The 23,793-nt window shown below is 44.5% G+C and overlaps 1 protein-coding gene across 6 annotated transcripts in view; it reads right to left on the bottom strand.

Moving 5' to 3' along the window:
• Positions 1-23,793, bottom strand: part of LOC135523496 (mitogen-activated protein kinase kinase kinase 4-like) — an 81,286-nt gene that overhangs the window by 13,856 nt on the left and 43,637 nt on the right. For 5 of the 6 annotated variants that reach the window (XM_064950202.1, XM_064950204.1, XM_064950200.1 and 2 more), the window contains 20 exons: positions 23,121-23,780; positions 22,084-22,605; positions 19,155-19,418; positions 18,725-18,877; positions 15,290-15,447; positions 15,028-15,144; positions 12,910-13,009; positions 12,564-12,647; positions 12,047-12,331; positions 11,637-11,786; positions 10,826-10,987; positions 9,820-10,032; positions 9,590-9,668; positions 9,228-9,321; positions 4,630-4,773; positions 2,695-2,795; positions 2,304-2,387; positions 1,865-2,056; positions 1,552-1,622; positions 1,218-1,334 (listed from right to left, as the gene is read on the bottom strand). In XM_064950202.1, coding sequence (XP_064806274.1) covers positions 1,218-1,334; positions 1,552-1,622; positions 1,865-2,056; positions 2,304-2,387; positions 2,695-2,795; positions 4,630-4,773; positions 9,228-9,321; positions 9,590-9,668; positions 9,820-10,032; positions 10,826-10,987; positions 11,637-11,786; positions 12,047-12,331; positions 12,564-12,647; positions 12,910-13,009; positions 15,028-15,144; positions 15,290-15,447; positions 18,725-18,877; positions 19,155-19,418; positions 22,084-22,605; positions 23,121-23,780 — 3,750 coding nt within the window. The remainder of the gene's footprint in view (positions 1-1,217; positions 1,335-1,551; positions 1,623-1,864; positions 2,057-2,303; positions 2,388-2,694; positions 2,796-4,629; positions 4,774-9,227; positions 9,322-9,589; positions 9,669-9,819; positions 10,033-10,825; positions 10,988-11,636; positions 11,787-12,046; positions 12,332-12,563; positions 12,648-12,909; positions 13,010-15,027; positions 15,145-15,289; positions 15,448-18,724; positions 18,878-19,154; positions 19,419-22,083; positions 22,606-23,120; positions 23,781-23,793) is intronic. The other variant, XM_064950203.1, reaches the window with a different exon arrangement.

Genomic DNA, 23,793 nt, shown 5'->3' with positions numbered 1-23,793 from the left:
GTTGTTTCTCTCCACCTTTGCAATATGGTGCATAAACTCTTTGGCCTGCTTCTCGTTTCTATACGTTGAGCCCACAGCAATTCCTTGTTTTTTCATCTAAACTGCAAAAATCAAACATCAAATTAATTCAATAATTAAATATACAACCATATTATCCAATATAGCTGGCAGGTGATTGTGCTAAATTAGCCTTCTACCCTTTGTTTACTTCAGGATCAACACTATAAAGGCTGGTAAAGTCAATTGTGTCAATGCTTTAAAATGTAAACAGCATCTGGAGACAAACATTAAAATAGAATATTACAGAGCCATAGGAAAGCATGGAGATCCATGTCAGCATCAGTAGGCCTATAATGTTATGATATTTCTACACTATTTGGATGTGAACTAAAGCTTATCAAGAGCTGAGAAATAACCTACAATACTGGACCACATCTGCTAAATAGACTTGAAAAACTAGCTACAGAAGTATTAGTCAAGCTACAAGAGTAACAACATTTTCACTTACTCACACATCCACTCCAAGTCAGAAAATGGTCTCGTCTTCTTGCCAATGGCATGTACAGTCCTAAACAGCATCTTCATCTTCGTGCTGGTCTGCTCTGACATTGCCATTAGTGCCGTCACAGAGGGTGTCAAGAGGAGAGGCTCCGGGACACAGACACGTAGGCAATGTGACACTTGCTGTGTTCATGGTCACGAATGTTCTCCAGCTTCATTGTTTTATTTCTTGATGACAAATGAGTTGTTTCTGCTTTTATCTGTAGCATACTGGTGACACACAGAACGCCTCAGCATCATACTGTAGCCAGCCTCTTGAAACCACCATCTCCAATCCTCCATTTTTCACAAAACGTAATTTTTTAATGTGATTTGTCCTTTTCGTCTGCGTGTTTTCGTTTCAAAGGTTGGCTTACTTCAGGTAAATGTCACCACATAACAGCTATTTAATGAACAGTAGCTAGCAGCAGACCCGTGGCAAGTGAGCGATGTCGAGTAGCTGATGTGCCGTGCGGTAAACAGTGCCGCGAAACTAGGAGCACGAGAGACGGTCTGTGGCTGGCAAACATTTCCTCCAAGCCATCACGCCAGATATAATTACATGACTATTTTTTGGTACAAACGTGTGGCAGACAGCCTTCCGAGATTTACTCGCCAAACAGAAAATCTACCCGCATTTGGTGATTGGCGAATGTTAATTTCAACCCTGCTCTTACCCGATGCAGCTCAACACCAAAGTAGCGGACCAGGTTGGGGTGTTTGATGCCCTCAAAGATCTTCAACTCATCTGCCGTTTCCTTTATTGTCTTATGGTCATTCGGCTGGAACCGAATCTGATCCGGAAAATAAACAAACAAAAAATATAGTAAAATGTATGCAGAATGTTGATAGGCCTTTAATGGATGTTAATTGGCGGCGAAGTAAAATAAACATAACCTTCAATTCAGGGCCTTCTCCTTTAATAATAAATAAAGGTAAGCCCGCACATGTTATATGCTGCTAGACTCTTGCACTAACACTACAAAAGCCTTTGAGGTCATGGCCACCTACCTCCTTCATAGCCATCAGTTCTCCAGTATCCACATTGATGCAGGTGTACACCTTGCCATACTGGCCCTCGCCTGCAGAGGGAGACAAGTCACAGGCGATCAAACACCATGGGCGTGACGTAAACGAGGGCCTACTCCAGGGAAAAACAGAAATGGCAACATATTCCCTTTATTGTGCATAACTGTTGGCTAGGGCCTCATAGGCAATACAGAGGATAGGGTTTCATTCGGGGGAGACGGGTTCAGTTGAGGCTCTGGCTAAAAGTAGTGCACTATAAAGGGAATAGGGAGCCAATGGGGTGTACAGTACATACCTATCTTGTTGCCCCTCTGCCACTTGAAGGTGACCTTGCGGAGGCCGACGTTTATGACGTTGTCGTAAGACTTGGGGGTGTGGCACACCTGGCCAATGATGTTCCTCTGCTTCATGACCGCGTAGCGGTTGTCCTCGAAAGAGCGTATGGAGCGACGTACAGCTTCCATGGGGCTCTGCCTGGCTGCCGTGTCTGAGGGATATAGAAGACCGTGTTAGGAATGGAGAGACAGAAACAGACCAGGACACTTTCTCAATTGTCTTAGGGTAAAGGTGGGGAATGGGAATTGCATAGAACAGACCCACTCTATTCTGGAGCAGTTTAGAGGTTAAGTGCCTTGATCAAGGGCACAATGGCAAGAGATTGCACCGAGCAGTCATCCCGACACAACTTTTGGTTTGAACTTGCAACCCCTCTCTACCCCCCTCGTCATTCTCACCTTTTGATTGACTGATGAAGGTGCGGAGCTCCCAGCTTCTCCTGGCCGTGCTGCTGGGGTCTCCTCCCTTAGGATAGGAGGGTTCTGATGTGTGGGAGTGAGTGAGAGCGAAGAGATTACACAGACAAGCAGTAAAATGGGAGCCATGGCAAGTTAGAAAACCATACACAGGTTAAGTGACTACTCCTACTTTCCAATCCAGATACATTTAATTTCATCCTTGTTCAGTCGTACAGACTGAATTATGCTATTTGGTATTTTATTAGGATCCCCATTAGCATGAAACATGACATAATACAGAACATTAATAGACAAGAACAGCTCAAGGACGGAACTACATCATTATGCAGAATGCCGTTACATTAAGACAATATTTTAAACAACTCAATACCTTCCCTGTCATCAGTGGGACTGGAGTGTCGGCTCAGAGACTTGAACTGCAGCTCGGCCGCTACAGACGACAGCCTGTCGTTCTCGTGGAGGTTGGCCCCTCTGCACAGGGAGAGGCAAGCGCAGTGCAATTTAACTAGGATCAACTACAAAGAAATCAATATACCTGAGTTGTCAGGCATCAGAGGGGTATACTACAAAGCAGAATCAATTAAGTTAGCAAGCTAACTTTGATAAGCAACCAGAAATAACTTGATTTTCTGGTTCAAAAAAAAAAAGAGAGAAAAGCTTAGATGTGTTTGTTGAATCAATTAAACCATGCCCGTTTCAAGCTTATCTTACTAAAACAGTAGAAGTTGTATGAGAATATTTAAGCAAGTTGAACCCCTAACTCCTTGATCCTGATTTGAAGTACAGCCCTCCGGTCCCAGACTAGGCTGGTTCCAGATCAGTTAGTGCCTCCTATGGTTATTGTGATGCCATGATCATGGCGAGACCGCTCAACCAGATCTGGGACCAGTGGTCAACCAATATCAGTCCCCCCAGAAATGTAAAGTCTTCTTAATGAAGATAGTCCTCTCGCTTTCAGAGGGAGGTTTGTGATTATTGAGCTGGCGGAACATGACATACATACAGCTCATAATAATGTCCAGAATAGAGTGCATGAAATGGCATGAAACACATATGGAAACCATGTATTTGATACCATTCCAGAGATTCCTCTCCAGACATTACCACAAGGCCATCCTCCCCAACTAAGGTGCCACCAACCTCCTGTGTTCTACATCCAAACCTCTCAACCCCACCACCATAGAAATAGAACCCTAGATGATATGTCTATGTGCCCATCAAAGCTGACCTTCATACTAAAGGTTTAAAAGATCAAACAGACAGGTCAGATGTCAGAACGCATGCTTTCATCCCAATAGGACTGACACCAAACGAGACAAATATTATGAAGAGCGAGCCATCAGATGCTTAGAGCAAGGCCACACTATTAATATGGATTAATAGCAGAGTAACTCTCAGACTGCAGGTTGATGTTTATTGTCATGAGTGTCATCCTAGAGGCAGAACTGAGCAATTTCCCCTTAGGCCAGCTGCAAAGTCAAAATTGTCTACATTGTAAAAATCCATTAACAAAAAAAAGTGCTTTGTCTTAATTTAAGGTTAGCAGTGTTGTAAGGAGTAGGGTTAAAAACTGATTGGATGACTTTTGGGCTGTGCCAGCTAGTGACCACTGCAGAGCTGCCTCCAGAACAAGATTCATGATAAAAAAAACACTAACCTGATCTCGCCCTCTTTTCTCCTCTCCATGAGGAGGTAGCTAGCATGCTGTTGTGTTTCCATCTCTCACACTTTGAGAGTTGGAGAAAATGTGTATTGTGTTGTGTGACACTGGCTCGGTGGACAAAACAAAAGTGTGGATTAAGGTCTCTTCACATCCGTAGACTGCATTCAGAGTTAGGTAACACATTTGAGTGAAGTATCCCTTTAAAGGATGGCCCTTATAAAAAAGTGTAGTTTTCATATTGTGTTATATAGCAGTCTTTTCAAATCAATGCAGATTTCTGTCATAGGCAAAACAAAAAATGGCCAAAGCCAATACATCTGGATGAGCATGCAGAACATGCTACTCAAGGTTCGCTCCAAACAGAGACAGCATGACAGGGGTGCAGGGTAAACCACAGGGAGCATGGCCACCTGAACCTCCGGGGGAATATTTTGGAAGTGGGATATGGGATATCAGCCTGCTGCTGGGGTGCCCTGGGTTGACAGTGGGCGGTCCTTACAGAGAACCCGGTTGGAGGATTCCCCACTTGCTTATTCTTTCATGATTCCGGGATCCTACAAACAGGATTTCTGGAAAAACTTTGGCACATTCGCAACCCTAGTAGTACTTGGTAAGTACTGAAACTTAGGGGGGTGGGGCTACCTGACGTCATTGGGGGTGGACCCAGGTGCTTTGGATGGGCAGTGTTCCCCGGGGGCAGGGCCTGGGGCCTGAGGGGCGGGGACTGGGCGGGGGCCGGTAGGTAGACACAGCTGGGTCCGTAGGTCGCAGGGGAGACTCCTAGAGCTGTGGTGGTGACAAAAACACACTGAGGATCTCTGGGGAGCGCCTTGGAGATGAGGGTTTGTGTCAGATACAGGGGCACTCATTCTCAACACAAATGCACGCACACACACAAGCAATCACACACTCACTCTGTAATACCCTTTCTAGCGAATAGAATGAGCATTTGACATGTTTTTAACTGTACGAAGAGTCGCAGGATTTTTTTTCTTCAAGTTCTCAAATAAAAAATTATATTTTTTAGAACACAAAACCCTCACTGGAAAGAAATGTGCTTCCTATGCCAACAGTGCAAGACAATGCCTAATTTAGCATAGCCATTACAGATAACTAATTGCTAAATTGCACCATATACAGTGCCTTCAGAAAGTATTCACACCCCTTAACTTTTTCCACATTTTGTTGTTTAACAAATTGGGATAAAAATTGATTTAATTCTTCACAATCCACAAAACATTTTATTTAACTAGGCAAGTCAGTTAGGAACAAATCCTTATTTACAATGACGGCCGATTGTGCGCCGCCTTATGGGACACAGCCTGGGAACGAACCAGTCTGTAGTGATGCTTCTAGCACTGCATATTTACCCATCATTTTTTTTTTTAACTCTTCAAGCTCTGTCAAGTTGATAGTCTTATTACTGCTAGACAGCCATTTAGAAATCTTGCCATGGATGTTCAAGCTGATTTAAGTCAAAACTAACTCGGCCACTCGGGAACATTCAATGTTGTCTTGGTAAGCAACTCCAGTGTATATTTGGCCTCGAGTTTTAGGTTATTATCCTGCTGAAAGGTGAATGTGTCTCCCAGTGTCTGCTGGAAAGCAGACAAACAGGTTTTCCTCTAGGACTTTGTGCTTAGCTCTATTACATTGCTTTTTGTCAGCCCAAAAACCTCCCTAGTCCTTGCTAATGAAGAGCATATCCATAACATGATGCAGCCACCACCATGCTTGAAAATATGAAGTGGTACTCAGTGATGGTAGATTTCCCCCAAACATAACACTATTCGGGACAAAAAGTGCAATTTGCCACATTTTTTGCAGTATTACTTTAGCGTACTCTGTGCAGAGTTCCTTCTCGTTCTAGGTTTGTATTGTGGAGTAACTACAAGTCATCCATCCTCAGTTTTCTCCTATCACAGTGATTAAACGGAGTTTGGAAGGATGCCTGTATAGTGACTGGGTGTATTGATGCAGCAGCCAAAGTGTAGTTAATAACTTCTCCAGGCTCAAAAGGGATATTCAGTGACTGCTTTTATTTTGACCCATCTACCAATAGGTGCCCTTCTTTGTGAGGCATTGGTCTTTGTGCTTGAAATTCACTACTCAACGATGGAACTATACATATAATTGTATGCGTGGGGTACAGAGACAGGGTAATCATTCAAATCTGGTTAACCACTATAATTGCATACAGAGTTCATGCAACTTGTGATTTAAGCAAATTTTTACTCCTGAACGTATTTATTCTTGTAATAACAAAGGGTATGAATACTTACGGACTCAAAACATTTCAGCATTAAAATGTATTATTTGGTACAAATTTCTTAAAACAAAATTTCACTGTGTGGTATTGTGTAGAATAGAGGCACAAAATGTGGAACAAGTTTAAGGGTGACTAATTCAGTCAAGCAAGAGCCATTTAAGATTCAATTATTGAAACGAATATCAACTGGTTGTATCATGGAACACAATCTGCATAAACGTATGAACCTTTATAATTTAGCTCTTATTTCCCGAGCCCTTATCAGGCAAGACACCCAATATACAGTAAAAAAAACATGTGAAAAACGTTTGCCGCTTTGAAGTGATGTGCATCTTGCGTCTGGAACAGTTATTCTCAAAGGAGTGATCATTTGAAACGGTTCTCAAATGGCGAGAATCATTTTTTTTATGATGAATTACGGCAACGACATCTGTGAATTACGAGTAGGCCTGGGCTTACCGACTGATGAAAATATGCTCTGTCTTTATCAAACAAATGTTTTTGTGTCTTTTCACTGTGGAACCTGTGTAGATTTAGGGGGTTATAGCTAGGCCAGCCAACTCTAAATGGCACCAGCAATTCACAAAGTAGCCTTAAGCGGTACAAAGGGACAATTACTCCAGATCTGCAGCTCGTTGATGGAACATATTTTCCTACTTCAAATCAACCAGTCCATTTTGCATTTGTTGATAAAACTGTTGTCATTTGGCAAGGAAAGTAGCTTGTGTATCCCATCATTTAGATACGTTTTTAATAGACATTTATTTCTGTAGGCCTAACGGGAGCTTGTGTATCCCATCATTTATAGACATTTATTTCTGTAGGCCTAATGGGAGCGTGTGTGTGCACTCAGCATGCATGTGTATAGAGAGTGGAGAGAACGCAATTGAGTGAAAGAAAGGGGGAGAAAAACAGTATGATGCTTGGCTTGGTTTCTTTTTTGTTGTGCCCCTTCAAAATGCACATTTACAAATGAAACAAAGCAAATTAACGTGGTCTTCAAGACTAAATCTATTTTTTTAGGGGGGGGGGGGTTCACTTCACTTGCCCTTTCAAGCAGCCACAAAGCACGTTCCACCAAATAGTTTTACAGTATTTGAAAAAAAATGACATCTCTGGTTGAAGATCAAGCTTTGACGTCTGTTCAAGCACTTGAGTCCTCAATTACTCATGTCCATCCGTACTAGCCAAATGTGTTACAAGTTACACATAACACACATATTTAAAAGCCATCAATTACTGTACAAGAGCAGAGAACATGAGGAATACGAGAACATGCAGGAAAACATACTGTACATACATTACACACATTACAAAACAATAATAATAATATTATAATAAGTGGTACAGTGGGGCAAAAAAGTATTTAGTCAGCCAATTGTGCAAGTTCTCCCACTTAAAAAGATGAGACCTGTAATTTTCATAGTAGGTACACTTCAACTAAGACAGACAAAATGAGAGAAAAAAAATTCCAGAAAATCACATTGTAGGATTTTTTATGAATTTATTTGCAAATTATGGTGGAAAATAAGTATTTGGTCACCTACAAACAAGCAAGATTTCTGGCTCTCACAGACCTGTACCTTCTTTAAGAGGCTCCTCTGTCCTCCACTCATTACCTGTATTAATGGCACCTGTTTGAACTTGTTATCAGTATAAAGGACACCTGTCCACAACCTCAAACAGTCACACTCCAAACTCCACTATGGCCAAGACCAAAGAGCTCTCAAAGGACACCAGAAACAAAATTGTAGACCTGCACCAGGCTGGGAAGACTGAATCTGCAATAGTAAGCGGCTTGGTTTGAAGAAATCAACTGTGGGAGCAATTATTAGGAAATGGAAGACATACAAGACCACTGATAATCTCCCTCGATCTGGGGCTCCACGCAAGATCTCACCCCGTGGGGTCAAAATGATCACAAGAACGGTGAGCAAAAATCCCAAAACCACACGGGGGGACCTTGTGAATGACCTGCAGAGAGCTGGGATCAAAGTAACAAAGCCTACCATCAGTAACATACTACGCCGCCAGGGACTCAAATCCTGCAGTGCCAGACGTGTCCCCCTGCTTAAGCCAGTACATGTCCAGGCCCGTCTGAAGTTTGCTAGACAGCATTTGGATGATCCAGAAGAAGATTGTGAGAATGTCATATGGTCAGATGAAACCAAAATAGAACTTTTTGGTAAAAACTCAACTCGTGTTTGGAGGACAAAGAATGCTGAGTTGCATCCAAAGAACATCATACCTACTGTGAAGCATGGGGGTGGAAACATCATGCTTTGGGGCTGTTTCTCTGCAAAGGGACCAGGACGACTGATCCGTGTAAAGGAAAGAATGAATGGGGCCATGTATCGTGAGATATTGAGTGAAAACCTCCTTCCATCAGCAAGGGCATTGAAGATGAAACGTGGCTAGGTCTTTCAGCATGACAATGATTCCAAACACACCGCCTGGGCAACGAAGGAGTGGCTTCGTAAGAAGCATTTCAAGGTCCTGGAGTGGCCTAGCCAGTCTCCAGATCTCAACCCTATAGAAAATCTTTGGAGGGAGTTAAAAGTCTGTGTTGCCCAGCAACAGCCCCAAAACATCACTGCTCTAGAAGAGATCTGCATGGAGGAATGGGCCAAAATACCAGCAAGTGTGTGAAAACCTTGTGAAGACTTACAGAAAACATTTGACCTCTGTCACTGCCAACAAAGGGTATATAACAAAGTATTGAGAAACTTTTGTTATTGACCAAATACTTATTTTCCACCATAATTTGCAAATAAATTCATAAAAAAATCCTACAATGTGATTTTCTTTCTCTCATTTTGTCTTGTCATAGTTGAAGTGTACCTATGATGAAAATTACAGGCCTCATCTTTTTAGGTGGGAGAACTTGCACAATTGATGGCTGACTAAATACTTTTTTGCCCCACTATAAATGGTTCTTAGTGCTTCACTGTAACCATGAACTTCCACCGACCTGAAGCCCTCTGCATTGGGGATGAACAGGTGGGGGTTGGGGGGGTCGCTATGGCAACGAGGGACCTTCACTGGTCGAGGACTGTTCCTGGGGGCTGAGTGGAGAACAGAGAAAGGGTCAACAAGGCCAAGCTATCCGACTAAATCCATACTTCAGTTCTATTTCTACACAGACATGTTTACCACTTAGACCTAACAGAAGCTTAAATCTAAAGCCACTTACAGAACAGTGAGTACACATTTTTTGTTATGTGTATGTGATCCATGCTTCGATTGAACCCACAACCTTGGCATTGCTCGTTTCACACTTACCAACTGAGCCACACAGGACCACATATTTGCTCAGATGAGCCAGGGTCTTACCTAGGTACAAGCCACTGACTGGGCTGTGAGGCTTCCCGATCACATGACCAATGCACTCATTCATCAGAGCTTGCAAATTCTGCAGAGGGAATGATTTCCATAATCACAATACCATTCCACAAAATACAAAATCAATCAATAAAGTAATCAATCAAATTGTAAGTCGCTCTGGATAAGAGCGTCTGCTAAATGACTTAAATGTAAATGTAAAATAAGTAGTATGGTTTTACCAGGAAGTCGTCCTCTGGTAAAGCAGAGATGAAGGCAGGTTCAATGGCTTGGAGGAAATCAAAGCCTTGAGTGGCCCAGCGGGGTCTGGTTCCACGGCCACTTTCACACTTGGTGAGGACGTAATTCATCCACTTCCTGGCGAAGGCGATATAGCATTCCCCAATCCGCTGACGGAACTCCCCCGACATCAGACGCACCACCTCCTTGTGGTACTACGGAGAACAAAAGTATATTTAAAGGTGCTCTTCACTTGACCAGTATAACATCTACATCAGAAAAGGAGAACCACGACACTCTTCCTCGTGGTGCTACTGTGAGGAACAATATGGCAGTCTGTTGGACTCTCTGGTTTAGGGGTTAAACTGGTTTCGGTGTTAGACTGGTCAGCCAAAAACACAAGGAGGACCAAGCCACTCTTGCTATTACCAATTTTGGTGGCATGCTCAATAGAACGGATTGTATTTCGTTGTCAACTTTACTGAGGAAGGCGGACATTAGTCTAACCAGATATCTGCTGACAGTTAACCCCAGTTTACAGCTTCCCACTGTACTAACACAACCCTCCAAGACAGAACATTTATCAGTTGCAACACTGTGTAGAAAGACAGACAGCTTTACAATCATTCCCATAAACAGTTTAATTATTTTTCCATACTTGTTACAACACTAGGGTTCCTGAGGAAATATTTATATTGCAGGCCTAAAGCAAGACACCAAAGGCCGACCTAAAGTAACCCCCCCCCCCACGTGGCCACCAGTCACCTATAGTTGCATCATGGCCGACTAATAAAACCAATATCGCTAGTTAGCCCACTGCTCCCCTCCACCTCCCTACAGCCACCATTGACACCTAACCCCTGCAGACCTCGAAGGCGAAGTTATATCCCTTGATCCTGGCTTTTCTCTAGTACTGCTGCAACCTGGCCGACATTGATATCGCTAGGTAACATCCTCATCATACTGCCCACCCCCACCCCCAACGACCCAGAACCCTTGAGCTCTAACCTCGAAGGCGAAGTTGTATCCCTGGATCATGGCCTCTCTGTAGTACTGCTGCAGCGTGGCTGACTCAGATTCCTCCACCTCGGCCTCAAACTCTGACGTGAACATGAACTCCACCCGGTCAATGGCCGTGTTGATCTTTCTACAGAGCTGTAAGGCTTCGTTCTGTGGGGGGGACGAGCGAGTGAAGAGGGAATGAGAGAGCAAGAGGAAGAGATAAAGACAGAGATAGTGAATGTGTGTGTGTGTGGGGGTCTCGACTCCCTCTCCAAGTAAAGAAGAAAGAAACCCTTTGAGGGCTGCTTCAACCACAGCCTTGCCACACAGGAAAAGCCTTATTGAGAAGAGAGGAAGCTAACAGCTTTTGAAACCAGGCCTCCAATGTGAGGAAGTATAGGAGACAACATCAGTCATGGGCATGATTTTTGGTTTCACAGCAGTATAAACATGACATTTGTGCAAAGTAAATGTGGTATTGGAACTGACCCTGTATTTTGCTTCTTACTTCCTTGTGCTCTTATTTCTATTTCTCGTGTGTTTTAATTCTACCTTGAATTACTTGTAATGCTACACTGTTAATGATCACTGCATTGTTGGGCTTGGAGCATGCATGAAATGCATTTCACTGTACTTGTGACATTAAAAACGTGACATTTGAAGTCATCTTGTGCACTGCACCCTCTGCACCTGGGCCCAATAGCAGCTCAATAAACTTGGGCTTAATAGTGGATCTTCTACAGTAAATTAATTGTAATTCAGGGAAACAGAGCATTTACAGTAAATGATCAGAGTGAATAAATATAGTGGATGGTACCTTGAGTTGCTCCAGGGAGCGGGCGATGAGGGGCTGGCTGGAGGTTTGCTCCCTGCTTAGGGTGAGCAGCTCGTCCATACTTTGCTGGAAGGCCTTACGCTGGGCCACAAGGTGGGCTGACTGCATCACTATCAGGAGCAGGTTCTCCACCTGAGGAGAAAGAGAGTCAGGACGGAAAGACATGCTAATTCTGTCATTAGCATCATGTGTGCATAGTACAGCATCTAGCAACCTTATCAAGGAGCTGAGGCACTTGGTGGTAAGCGTCTTGGTTAAGGTGTTGAGATGACATTTGGCGGGACCAGGGTTTGAGTCCTGGTCCGGCTACCCTCCACATTCACTGCAATATCTAGCTCTTCAAAATACACAAAGGTAGAGTATCACTTGGATTAACTACATTTCCCACCCACCTTCATGGCCCGTAGCGTGTCCACAGTCTCCATCTGAGGCACCAGTTTGACCAGCTTCCCATCCCAGTGCCACTGAACCCCGGCCTGGCCTGCCCCCCCAGGCGGGTCCCCTGCTCCATGCTTGCTCATCAGCAGGTAGGCCTCGTCCTCTGCCATCATCTCGTCGGGCTCCTTACTGCAATCCTTACCAGCTGCTGCGTTTAGAAGCTGCAGGATGAGGTCACGCTGGTGCATCAGGGCACATGGGACAAACACCTCCAGCTCCTCCAGCCCTGGGATCTGGACCTGCAGACAGACAGTCACAGACCAGTTAGCTTGTTCATCCATCAAAGAGGAAGGAAAACTCAGGTAGCAAACTGAAATTACAACTTAATTGAAAACGCAATGAAGAACATTGGAGTTGGAATTTCCCTTGAGTTCCTGAATGGATATTAACCATGGGTTGAATACATGGGGAGGAAAGAGAAGAAAAATAGCACGGAGAGTGATAAGGAACTAAATGTGTCATTTGAAGCACCTTGACATAATTTCTCTCCTTGAGGGCCTCCAGGAGGCATGGCACCCCACTGGTAATGCTGAAATCAGCAGCAATCTCCAGGTCCTGCAGAGAGAGAGGGGCCCGGAGAGAAGGGAGGGGGGCAAAAAAAAAGAGAGAGCGCGAGAGAGAACGGTCAGAGCACTCTGAACACCCAATTCTTTTATTTTGATACTTCCTATATTTAACCTGGGAAGTCGCATTGAGATGGACATCTATTTTTCAAGTGAGCCCTGACCAAGAAGCTACATACGTTTAGTAACTTACAAAATACAATATTTCCCAAATAAAAATGAACAGGAGGCAAACTGGGGGCAGCGTCTCTCACCTTACGGAGCATTTTGGCAAATCCCAGAGCTTTGGATGCCCTCTCTCTAGCCTCGTGGAACAGCTCCTTCAGTGACCGGCTCGTCTCAATTACCGACCGGCTAGAACGACAAAAAAAACTGCTTAACATGAGCCTCTTACAGCAAGATTACTTTATTTTCCCAACAGCGGGAATTTCATTTGGTAACCACATACTGGTGCAGTTGGAAAGTATTCAAACCCCTAGACTTTCTCCTCGTTGTCACGTTACGGCTTTATTCTAAAATTAATTAAATAAAAACGTTAAATCCTCAAACTTCACACAATGATTACAGCCTCAACTCTTCCTGAGTATGACACTACAAGCTTGGCACACCTGTATTTGGGCAGTTTCTCCCATTCTTCTTGAGTATGACGCTACAAGCTTGGCACACCTGTATTTGGGCAGTTTCTCCCATTCTTCTTGAGTATGACGCTACAAGCTTGGCACACCTGTATTTGGGCAGTTTCTCCCATTCTTCTTGAGTATGACGCTACAAGCTTGGCACACCTGTATTTGGGCAGTTTCTCCCATTCTTCTTGAGTATGACGCTACAAGCTTGGCACACCTGTATTTGGGTAGTTTCTCCCATTCTTCTTGAGTATGACGCTACAAGCTTGGCACACCTGTATTTGGGCAGTTTCTCCCATTCTTCTTGAGTATGACGCTACAAGCTTGGCACACCTGTATTTGGGTAGTTTCTCCCATTCTTCTTGAGTATGACGCTACAAGCTTGGCACACCTGTATTTGGGCAGTTTCTCCCATTCTTCTTGAGTATGACGCTACAAGCTTGGCACACCTGTATTTGGGCAGTTTCTCCCATTCTTCTTGAGTATGACGCTACAAGCTTGGCACACCTGTATTTGGGCAGTTTCTCCCATTCTTCTTGAGTATGACGCTACAAGCTTGGCACACCTGTATTTGGGCAGTTTCTCCCATTCTTCTCTGCAGATCCTCTCAAGCTCTGTCAGGTTGGATGGGGAGCATCGCTGCACAGCTTTTTTCAGGTCTCTCCAGAGATGGGTTCGTCCAGGCTCTGGCTGGGCCACTCAAAGACATTCAGCGACTGCATTGTCTTGGCTGTGTGCTTAGGGTCCTTGTCCTGTTGGAAGGTGAACCTACTCTATCAAAGCTCTCTGTACCTTTCTGTTCATCTTTCCCTCAATCCTAGTCTCCCAGTCCCTGCCGCTGAAAAACATTCCCACAGCATGATGCTCCCACCACGCTTCACCGTATGGATCGTGCCATGTTTCCTTTAGACGTGACGCTTGGCATTCAAGCCAAAGAGTTCAATCTTGGTTTTGTCAGACCAGATCATCTTGTTTCTCATTGTCTGAGAGTCTTTAGGTGCCTTTTGGCAAACACCAAGTGGGCTGTCAAGTGCCTTTTACTGAAGAGTGGCTTCTGTCTGGCCACTCTACCATGAAGGCCTGATTGGTGGAGTGCTGCAGAGATGGTTGTCTTTCTGTAATGCTCTCCCATCTCCACAGAGGAACTCTGTCAGAGTGACCATTGGGTTCTTGGTCATGTCTCTCCCAATTGCTCAGTTTGCCTGGGCGGCCAGTTCTAGGAAGAGTCCTGGTGGTTACAAACAACTTCTATTTAAGAATGATGGAGGCTACTGTGTTCTTGGAGATCCTCAATGCTGCAGACATTTTTCGTTACCCTTTCCCAGATCTGTGCCTCGACACAATCCTGTCTCGGAGCCCCACGGACAATTCCTTTGACCTCATGGCTTGGTTTTTGCTCTGACATGCACTGTCAACTGTGGGATGTTATATAGACAGGTGTGTGCCTTTCCAAATCATGTCCAATCAATAGAATTTAACAAAGGTCCTCCAATCAAGTTGTAGAAATGTCAAGGATGATCAATGGAAACAGGATGCACCGGAGCTCAATTTCAAGTATCATAGCAAAGGGTCTGAATACTTAAGAAAATAAGGTATGTTATTTATTTTCAATAAATTCACAAAAAAATCTAAAAACCTGTTTTTCTTTGTCATTAAAGGGTATTGTGTAACGTAACTAAATGTGGAAAAAGTCCAAGGGTCTGAATACTTTCCGAATGCACTGTATGTGAAACATAAAACAAGACATACCGGATCTCATCGGAGACTGTACTGTCGTCGGCACTTTCCCAGAATTCATCACCACTCTTCTGCAGGCCCGTGTCCAGGAAGTCCCCTGTGGACTTGAGCAGCATCCCAGCAATGTCACTGTGAGAGAGAAGAGGAAGGGAATATTTAGCTAAGTGGCGCTAACTAAATACAATGTGGAAGAGGGAGTGAGTTGGATGCTCCCAAGGAGAATAGACGCTTAAAATTAGATGGAGAAACAATGAACAAAAAATCAAACACTTACCAGAAGAGTTTCCCAGACTGAGCCTCCCCTCGTCTGATGTAGGGAGTGATGACCTTGGAGAAGTTCCACTCCTCCTCTAGAAGGTTCTTCAGGCTGTGTGAGGCCTGGGGAAGCTGCTGCAGCATCTGGATCCAGCTGTGCATGTAGTCAAAGTACACCTGCAGACAGAGAGAGGAGAGATATCTCTACTGATTAAACAGGTAGGTGTGCAGCAGGGTTTTCATTAGCCGGTAACAGCAGGATTTTGGCTAATAAAAAAATGAATAGCCGATAAATAAAATTGCCGCCAGCCAGTCGGCGTAAATGCATTTGTCCAGTCATGCTTATCGGGGTATAGGTTCATTTACAACATTTAGTGGAATTAAATTGGCCAGTGTATTTTCATGAGTTATTATGGGTCTTATTTATCATACGAGCACAGCATACAGATATGGAGCCCAGAATGAGCGGAACATCTGTCAGACAGCAGGAGAGCTGTTGCTACGGTTACATGAAACATGCTTTTATAAGCCCAATCATTATGCAACAATTTCAAATGCAAGCACTTGTTAATTTTTTGGGGATGTCCACGATTAAAGAGCTACTATTTTTATTTCTCAACTGGTAATTGAAGCACACGTCCCATTAACCATTCAAGTGCGTAGGCAACGGAAGGCAAGCTTCAGTTTGTTTGCAATCCGGACTTTTAACTTCCTATTATGAGGCATGTTTCACTTTTCTTCAAAGTAGCCTAACCAAAATACAACTAAAGACTTACATATCGAAGCCAGTAGCCTCTCTCTCATGCTCTTTGTTTTCAAATCAACTTTCTTTCACTGTCCAGTAGCCAAAAGTCCACAATCTTAGCCATATCAGTAATGCATGCCAGTTGTTGCATCTTTAGATCACCCCTCGTTCTACATTTCAAAAATATATTTGCATCTCTGTCACATGAAACTGCTTGCATGTGCGTTGCGCTTTTGACAACGGTGTTTTGCAACTAATTGCATTAAGGAACAAACATTTGCGTGTAGCCTACTGTCGTGTGTGCATTGCTGCGCTTATAGTGTTAACATAAAATAGTTGATCAACATTTAAACTTAACATTCTGTTGCATCAGCCTTAAAGATTTAAAACATTTTTTGGGATGTACTGGTTGAATGAATTTGGGATCTATCACCCCACAACTGTCCCAGAGTCTGTTTGGAATAGGCAATGTATTTTTCGCACAAAATGACAAGCTGACCAATAGAATAGGTAAACTTTCCTACTATGGGGATAGTAGATTGAAATAAACTAGTGATTTTTGCTGTCCGTTATTAGTTTGCTGAAGAAAAGTAACTGTGGACAGTTTTCCAACATCATTCAAGTGTGCATCAGAATTTGGTAAGGAAGATGCACACCGTTGCACGTGTTAAGTTGAATTACCATAACATAAAAGTGATTTATCATTCTGAGCACCGTGGCTGGACACCCTAATCAGGTTATGCATATGGGTCGGTAAAGTTCTCAAACGTCAGGTAAATTAAAAAGCTGCCGGTCAAACGTCAGGTAAATTAAAAAGCTGCCGGTCAAACGTCAGGTAAATTAAAAAGCTGCCGGTCAAACGTCAGGTAAATTAAAATGCTGCCGGTCAAACGTCAGGTAAATTAAAATGCTGCCGGTCAAACGTCAGGTAAATTAAAATGCTGCCGGTCAAACGTCAGGTAAATTAAAAAGCTGCCGGTCAAACGTCAGGTAAATTAAAAAGCTGCTGGTCAAACGTCAGGTAAATTAAAATGCTGCTGGTCAAACGTCAGGTAAATTAAAATGCTGCTGGTCAAATGTCCGGCTCCACATTTTCCTAACAGAAACCTGGTGCGGATGTAGTCAAGTACACCTGTAAACAAAGGGATGAATGTACAGTGATCAACCAGCAGGTAAGTGGATATGTTGCCTACTTACAGGTGTACAATGTTATTCATTGCATGGCTGCATGCAGCAGGTAGTTTCCTCTCCAGTTTGAGACCGTGCCAAGTGATTTGATAAGCAAATCAAGTTCCTAAATGTATGTTCTGACAATTGCTTTGCATGGTTTTTCCACAGTATGATTGTCACCTGTCTGTGATTTCACCACCATTATCCTAACACAAATTCCTCCTATAATATATACCATTCTTCCTATGGCATTGTGTGGTATTGCGTCCTATTTGTCAGCAGATGGCAGAGATACTGGGGAATACCTTCATCCTCATTGCCGTCATTGTGATTGTATTAGCCTCACTGCAGGGCAGGGGTGTGATATTCCTAAAGTAAAGCCTGTTTTTCTGCAGCAGCTGAGTGGTGGCAGAAGGTAGTAGACTAGACTTTGACCCTGACAGTGCTGTGGTGGTGACCCTTTTTAGAATTCAGGAACATTGTGTTTTCTTGGGCTTTTATCAGCCACTACCGGCCGTCTGTCCAAGGAGACCGACCGCAAGGAAAGGAACCGCTGCAGCCTAAAGTCCTGAGAAGTAATCAGTGATTGACTGATGCCAATTCCTACCACACCCCTGGCTGCCATGTGCTGATTCAGCTTGGTGGTTGCTGGTTAGAGCGCTCTCACCCCAGAGATAAGCGCACACTGTTCTCAAGCAGACTTACCAGGTGCTAGTATAACCCCAAGCCTGGGTCCTGGCCAGGCACCAAGAGAGACACAAGCCACTTCCCTACAGTACGCCTCTCTAGTCTTAACCCACACTTCCCTACAGTACGCCTCTAGTCTTCACCCTGGTGAAAGGATGATGATGTAAAAGTTGTGCTCTGAGACTTTAGTAACCTCTGGGTAAATCTACACACGACAGACAATAGTGACCTCGGTAACCTCTGGGTAAATCGACCCCCGACAGACAATAGTGACCTCGGTAACCTCTGGGTAAATCGACACCCGACAGACAGTGACCTCGGTAACCTCTGGGGTAATCTACACCCGACAAACAATAGTGACCTCGGTAACCTCTGGGGGAATCTACTCCCGACAGACAATAGTGACCTCGGTAACCTCTGGGGGAATCTACTCCCGACAGACAATAGTGACCTCGGTAACCTCTGGGGTAATCTACTCACGACAGAAAATAGTGACCTCGGTAACCTCTGGGGTAATCTACTCCAGACAGACAATAGTGACCTCTGTAACCTCTGGGGGAATCGACACCCGACAAAGAAGCTAAGTTGCAGAAAAGAGTCTCTGTGCGATGGACACACTTAAATGAAAACATTTCAGTGGTTTAGGGTAGTTTTCCAACACATCTACTACAGATTAGTACTCCCTAGTTTGTTTTACCACCAGCATCTGGGGAGGTCCTCTTCAAACTTGTCTATGTTATGTAGCAGTGATAATGCATTTGAGACCTTTCATAAGCATGTATGACTCACTTATCATTTTTGTGGGAAGAGGAATTTTGCAACCCTAATCCTGACTCAGTAGGTCTGTCTTACCACCAGCATTTTGTGGAGGTCCTCCTCGAATTCGTCTATGTTGGCATTGGTCTGGAGTCCCTGGGGGTCTGTTACCACCCCCCTCAGCATGTACTGGTAATACTGCTTCATCAGGAGACCACCTTTCAACACCTCCTTACATTCACGCACCAACTACAGGACAGATGGAGACAGAGGTTAGCATGGGCATCAACTGACATGTAGCCTACTAACCGAGCTGTACTAGGCTGGACTGGTTATGCAGCCACCACAGATGCTGGAACTGTGCTTTAAAGAACAATGTGAAAAGAACATATCTGGGCAAGCGCAGTGCAGTTCAGGTCAGCCTTACAGTGTGAATCAGGCAATAGAGATGATCATCACTATTCACCTCTCCTATTCAGAATGAGCAAGGCAGAGTGGGAGAAACAGAGAAAGTGTGCCTGCTGACCTGTTTGATGCTGAGCAGTGATGGCTCCCCTGCAGGCCTCTGTTCCAGTCTCAGCTTAAGGCACTCGTGTATCACGTTCAGCAGGACACGGCACAGGACCAGGAAGGCAGGTCGGAATGAGGGCAGATCCATGTCCAACAGCTCCTCCCAGGAAACTTGGTCCGCCCCCAGCTCCGGGCCCCCGGGAGTGCTGCAGGAGGACAGGTGGCGGGACAGCTCCGGTAGGTAGTCACTGTACAGCATGGGGTCTGGGAAGTCCGTGAACTAGAGAAACAGACATGTTAGCATGTCTAAACTAAAGCGCGAGAGGGACAGCTCCGGTAGGTAGTCACTGAACAGCATGTGGTCTGGGAAGTCAGTGAACTAGAGAAACAGACATGTTAGCATGTCTAAACTAAAGCGCGAGAGGGACAGCTCCGGTAGGTAGTCACTGAACAGCATGGGGTCTGGGAAGTCAGTGAACTAGAGAAACAGACATGTTAGCATGTCTAAACTAAAGCGCGAGAGGGACAGCTCCGGTAGGTAGTCACTAAACAGCATGGGGTCTGGGAAGTCAGTGAACTAGAGAAACAGACATGTTAGCATGTCTAAACTAAAGCGTGAGAGGGACAGCTCCGGTAGGTAGTCACTGAACAGCGTGTGGTCTGGGAAGTCAGTGAACTAGAGAAACAGATATGTTAGCATGTCTAAACTAAAGCGCGAGAGGGACAGCTCCGGTAGGTAGTCACTGAACAGCATGTGGTCTGGGAAGTCAGTGAACTAGAGAAACAGACATGTTAGCATGTCTAAACTAAAGCGCGAGAGGGACAGCTCCGGTAGGTAGTCACTGAACAGCATGTGGTCTGGGAAGTCAGTGAACTAGCTGGGAAGACAAACATACAACACAAAAAAACTAACACACAGAATACACAGACAGGTTAGCATGTCGGCAAACTACAGAGGGCTGAGCAATGTGAGGATAGTGTAATTCAGAGTTTTCAAAACCTCTGCTTCAGTATTAAACTGGTTAACTGGTCAAAAAGTCAAAATATTCCTGAAAAGAGCAGTGTAGATTCCTAGCTAAATATCTTTCTGTTTACAAGTTGAGTATGCGGTGAACGTTTTTTTTCAGCCAGCACACTGATGTTGGTTTCACAGATAAATGACAACCTCAGCGAGGGGAAGAGGGGCCCCAGGGATGGTGACTCAGCCATCCTGTATGTATATGGGTGGTTGTGTGTGCACACTGGATCTCTACACAAGACCACAGCTGAGAGAGCACTGAGATAGTCTAACACATGGACTAGTCAGTTGGGCTCTGAAATGGCACATCATCGGCAAAGCACACTGCAGTACAGTGGCTGCTTAGTTGGAAATCAATTTAACTAATTATATGTGAATGAGGTTCATTTGTGAAGAAAAAAAATAATGATTTGCATTCATATTTGCTTTTCCAAAACGTGTCTACCTTTCAACTCGACAGAAAGCAAACATGAACAAGCTCCATTAAGCCCAATTAAAAATCCACCAGGGATTCATGATGAAAATAACCATCGTTAATTGGATTGTACAGGCCTATATGCATTTTAAAGGTGCATAACATGTATCAAGTACAAGCACATCCCTCATTTCCCAACCTCACCATAGCCACAGTGCAGCTCTGCGAACACAATATCCAAAAACAGAGCCAGGGCAAGCTAAGCTGAACAAGGTGGACTAGTTATGCATCCACCATAGTTGCTGGAACCGGGATGGAAAAAACAGTGAAAACAAAATCTGAGCCTGCACTGTATGGTTTGGTTGGGCATGAATGTGAAAGGGGTTTTCAAACCTCTGCAAGGGGACCCCCAGACATATCACAATATTGTTGTGGCCTTTAACTAGCTAACATGATTCACCTTATCAAGGGCTTGATGATTTGTTAAGTTGATTCAAGTGTGCTAGCTCTGGAATAGATCAAATACATGGAATGGCTGTGGACTCAGTGGAGCGGTTTGAAAACCCCTGCCATATTGGACAAATGAGAGAGACTAGACACAGCAATCTAAGCTCATGTGAATTTATGACAACCTTTCGACCACTCAGGTCTTCTTCAGATCTCAAAACATAATGGAAGTTGTCATGTCAACAATTAACCACATAGGACAGCGTCGGTCATGTCAAATTAATTCTGCATTTTTCACAACAACAAAAAGACAACACATAAGAAATATCTTGCTGCGTTTTGTAAACGCAGATTTAAAATGCTTCTCATTGTAATTTCTGCTCAGCATCAGACTAATTCTGTGCTTCAGTTGCACTTCTCCACTCAGAGGAGAATTCATGATCAGGCATTCTATCAGCAGACAGAGCTCTGACTGATGTGTAGCTACGTTTCTCCTGTACTTCTCAGTGTGGCCAGCCTAGTTCTCTGGTAAAATACCAGATTAAAGTCAAGCAAAACATCAGGAAATGTAGCTGGCTACATTCTTTCTATGATAAACAGACATAGAATGGCCGTTTCTGCAAAAAATACTTGCTTTTTCATTCTAAACTCATTTACTTGTGGCTGCTAGCCAAATTGCGTTGCATTTCTGTTGTCATCGGATGTTTTCTGCTGAATGTGACGCACCAAGATATTTTCTGTGAAAGAAAACTACAATTGCAGATCCCTGATCGTTCTATTGAAGCAAAAAAACACTACTTTCAATATAAAATCCAGATGAAAGATTTTTGCTGATTTTTTGACAGTCTGTTATTTGAGTCAGCTGTGCAGTGCTAGGGCAAACCGTGCACCCAATGGGGTCAACGGGACTGTTTGAGAAATACGGAAAAAGGAACATATATGACAATGCGCAGAGTCTCTCCCTCTAATTTCCTTTTTATCATTTGAAATACATCACCTGCTCAAAGACATTGGGTGTTCATATGTAACCTTCTCCTATATAAAACCATAGGACAGCACTCTTACCTCCTGTGCAGGCATGTGGCTGAGCAGGGCTGCCCGGGACCTCTGGAGGGAGGGGTCCATCAGCTTGTGTAGTCTCAGGATCAGTTTCCTCAGCCCCATCTGTTTCAAGGCCTTGTCTACAAAGGGTCTGAAGATGGCTGTAGGGCAGTTCATCCCTCCTGTCCCTGTGCCCCCCGATACCACCTCCATAGTCCCTGTCCCATCGTCAGATAGTAGTAACTGGGCAAATTTCGGAGTCAAACAGGGGGAGAGTTCATCTTCTCCCGGCTCAGTTGTCGTTTCACCCCCTCTGGGCTCACCAGTTTCCCCCTCCTCCCCCACTAGGTCTCTGTCCTCTCCATCGCTGTCACCGGCAGTGAAGGTTGCCGTGGAGTCATTCTCCTCGTCTTCTTCATCCTCATCTTCCTCGTCGTTGCCACGGGAACAGCGTGGCGAGGGGATCTCGAAGACGGGCCAGCCGATACGGGAAAGGTCCCTGAGGCCGAGGACAGTCGCCATAACACAAAGTTTCTGGTTCAGATCCTAAGTGAAAATATAATAAATATATGCCATTTTGTAGATGCTTTCATACAAAGCGACTAACATTTTCGTATTGGTTGGCCCAGCAGGATCCTAGTGTTGCAAACGCAGTGTACTACCAACTAAGCAAGCCAGGAACACAGAAAATACTTCATTGTTTTTCAAGTGAGAGGACATAATTTCTCCATGTATTGGCTCTCTACTATGGTTGCAAAGGATTGGAAACTTTCCAGGAAATTGAAAAAGTTTCCACCTCTGAATATTCCCAAAAATGTGCAACATTAATTATTTATTACATTTTTAGTTATTTCTTTGAATTTACTTCTTAAGCTCTTTTTTACATCAGCAGTTGTCACAAAAAAAGGTAATGTCAGCTTTTTTGCTGATCCCAAAGTGATATATTTATAAAGCTTACTGTGAGTGCTTACTGCCCTTTTCTATGCATTCTGTCACTTTACCGCCCCTCTCCTGTTATTGTGAACACGTGTAAAACCTCAGTCAATCAATCCGGTCCCTACCTGTGTGATGTTGAGCCAGAGACAGAGTGCCTGCACCCTGCCCTGGAAGTCCCTGGCTGCGTACTTCTCATAGTCCTTCTGGAGGGTCTGCAGGGACGGGTACAAAGCCTCCACTGCCTCCAGCAGCTCCATCACCCGTTTGACCTGCTCGAAGGCCAGCCGCTGGCGCTGGAGGTGCTCCCTGCACCCCGCCCCGGAACCCAGGGGGGCCGCTGCATCTACCGCCGAGGAGGGGCAGGCGCTGAAGCCCCATGGGTCAACTGAAGCAAAGTGATTTTGGTTCGTCTCTGAGGCTCCAAAAGCAGCAGGCTGGTTAAAATCCCTCTCCTCCCCAGAAACAGTCTCTGAGGCCTGGGTTGGAGACCTCTGTTTGGGATCCTGGTCTGGGCCTCCACAGTAAGGCTCTGTTAACACTAGTGTCTTCTGGGCTCCCTGGCCGGGAGATGCCCCTGATCCAACCATACCTGGTCGTCCTACACACACCCCCAGGGTCAGTTGTCCCAGGCCCACGGTGCTGGGGCTCAGGCTGTGGTAATTGACCTTAAAGTGGAGCACCTTGTTGATGATGTCTGGGATTGCTTGTCGAGCCGTGAACAGGAACAGATCCTGGTCGTTGACGGAGCGTCTCGCGTGCCATGCCTGGAGCTCCAGCCACACCACCTGGAGAGATGGA

The sequence above is a fragment of the Oncorhynchus masou genome, chromosome 31, assembly GCF_036934945.1.
Source record: "Oncorhynchus masou masou isolate Uvic2021 chromosome 31, UVic_Omas_1.1, whole genome shotgun sequence".
Lineage (NCBI taxonomy): Eukaryota > Metazoa > Chordata > Actinopteri > Salmoniformes > Salmonidae > Oncorhynchus > Oncorhynchus masou.
This window is presented reverse-complemented; position numbering and strand designations above follow the sequence as displayed.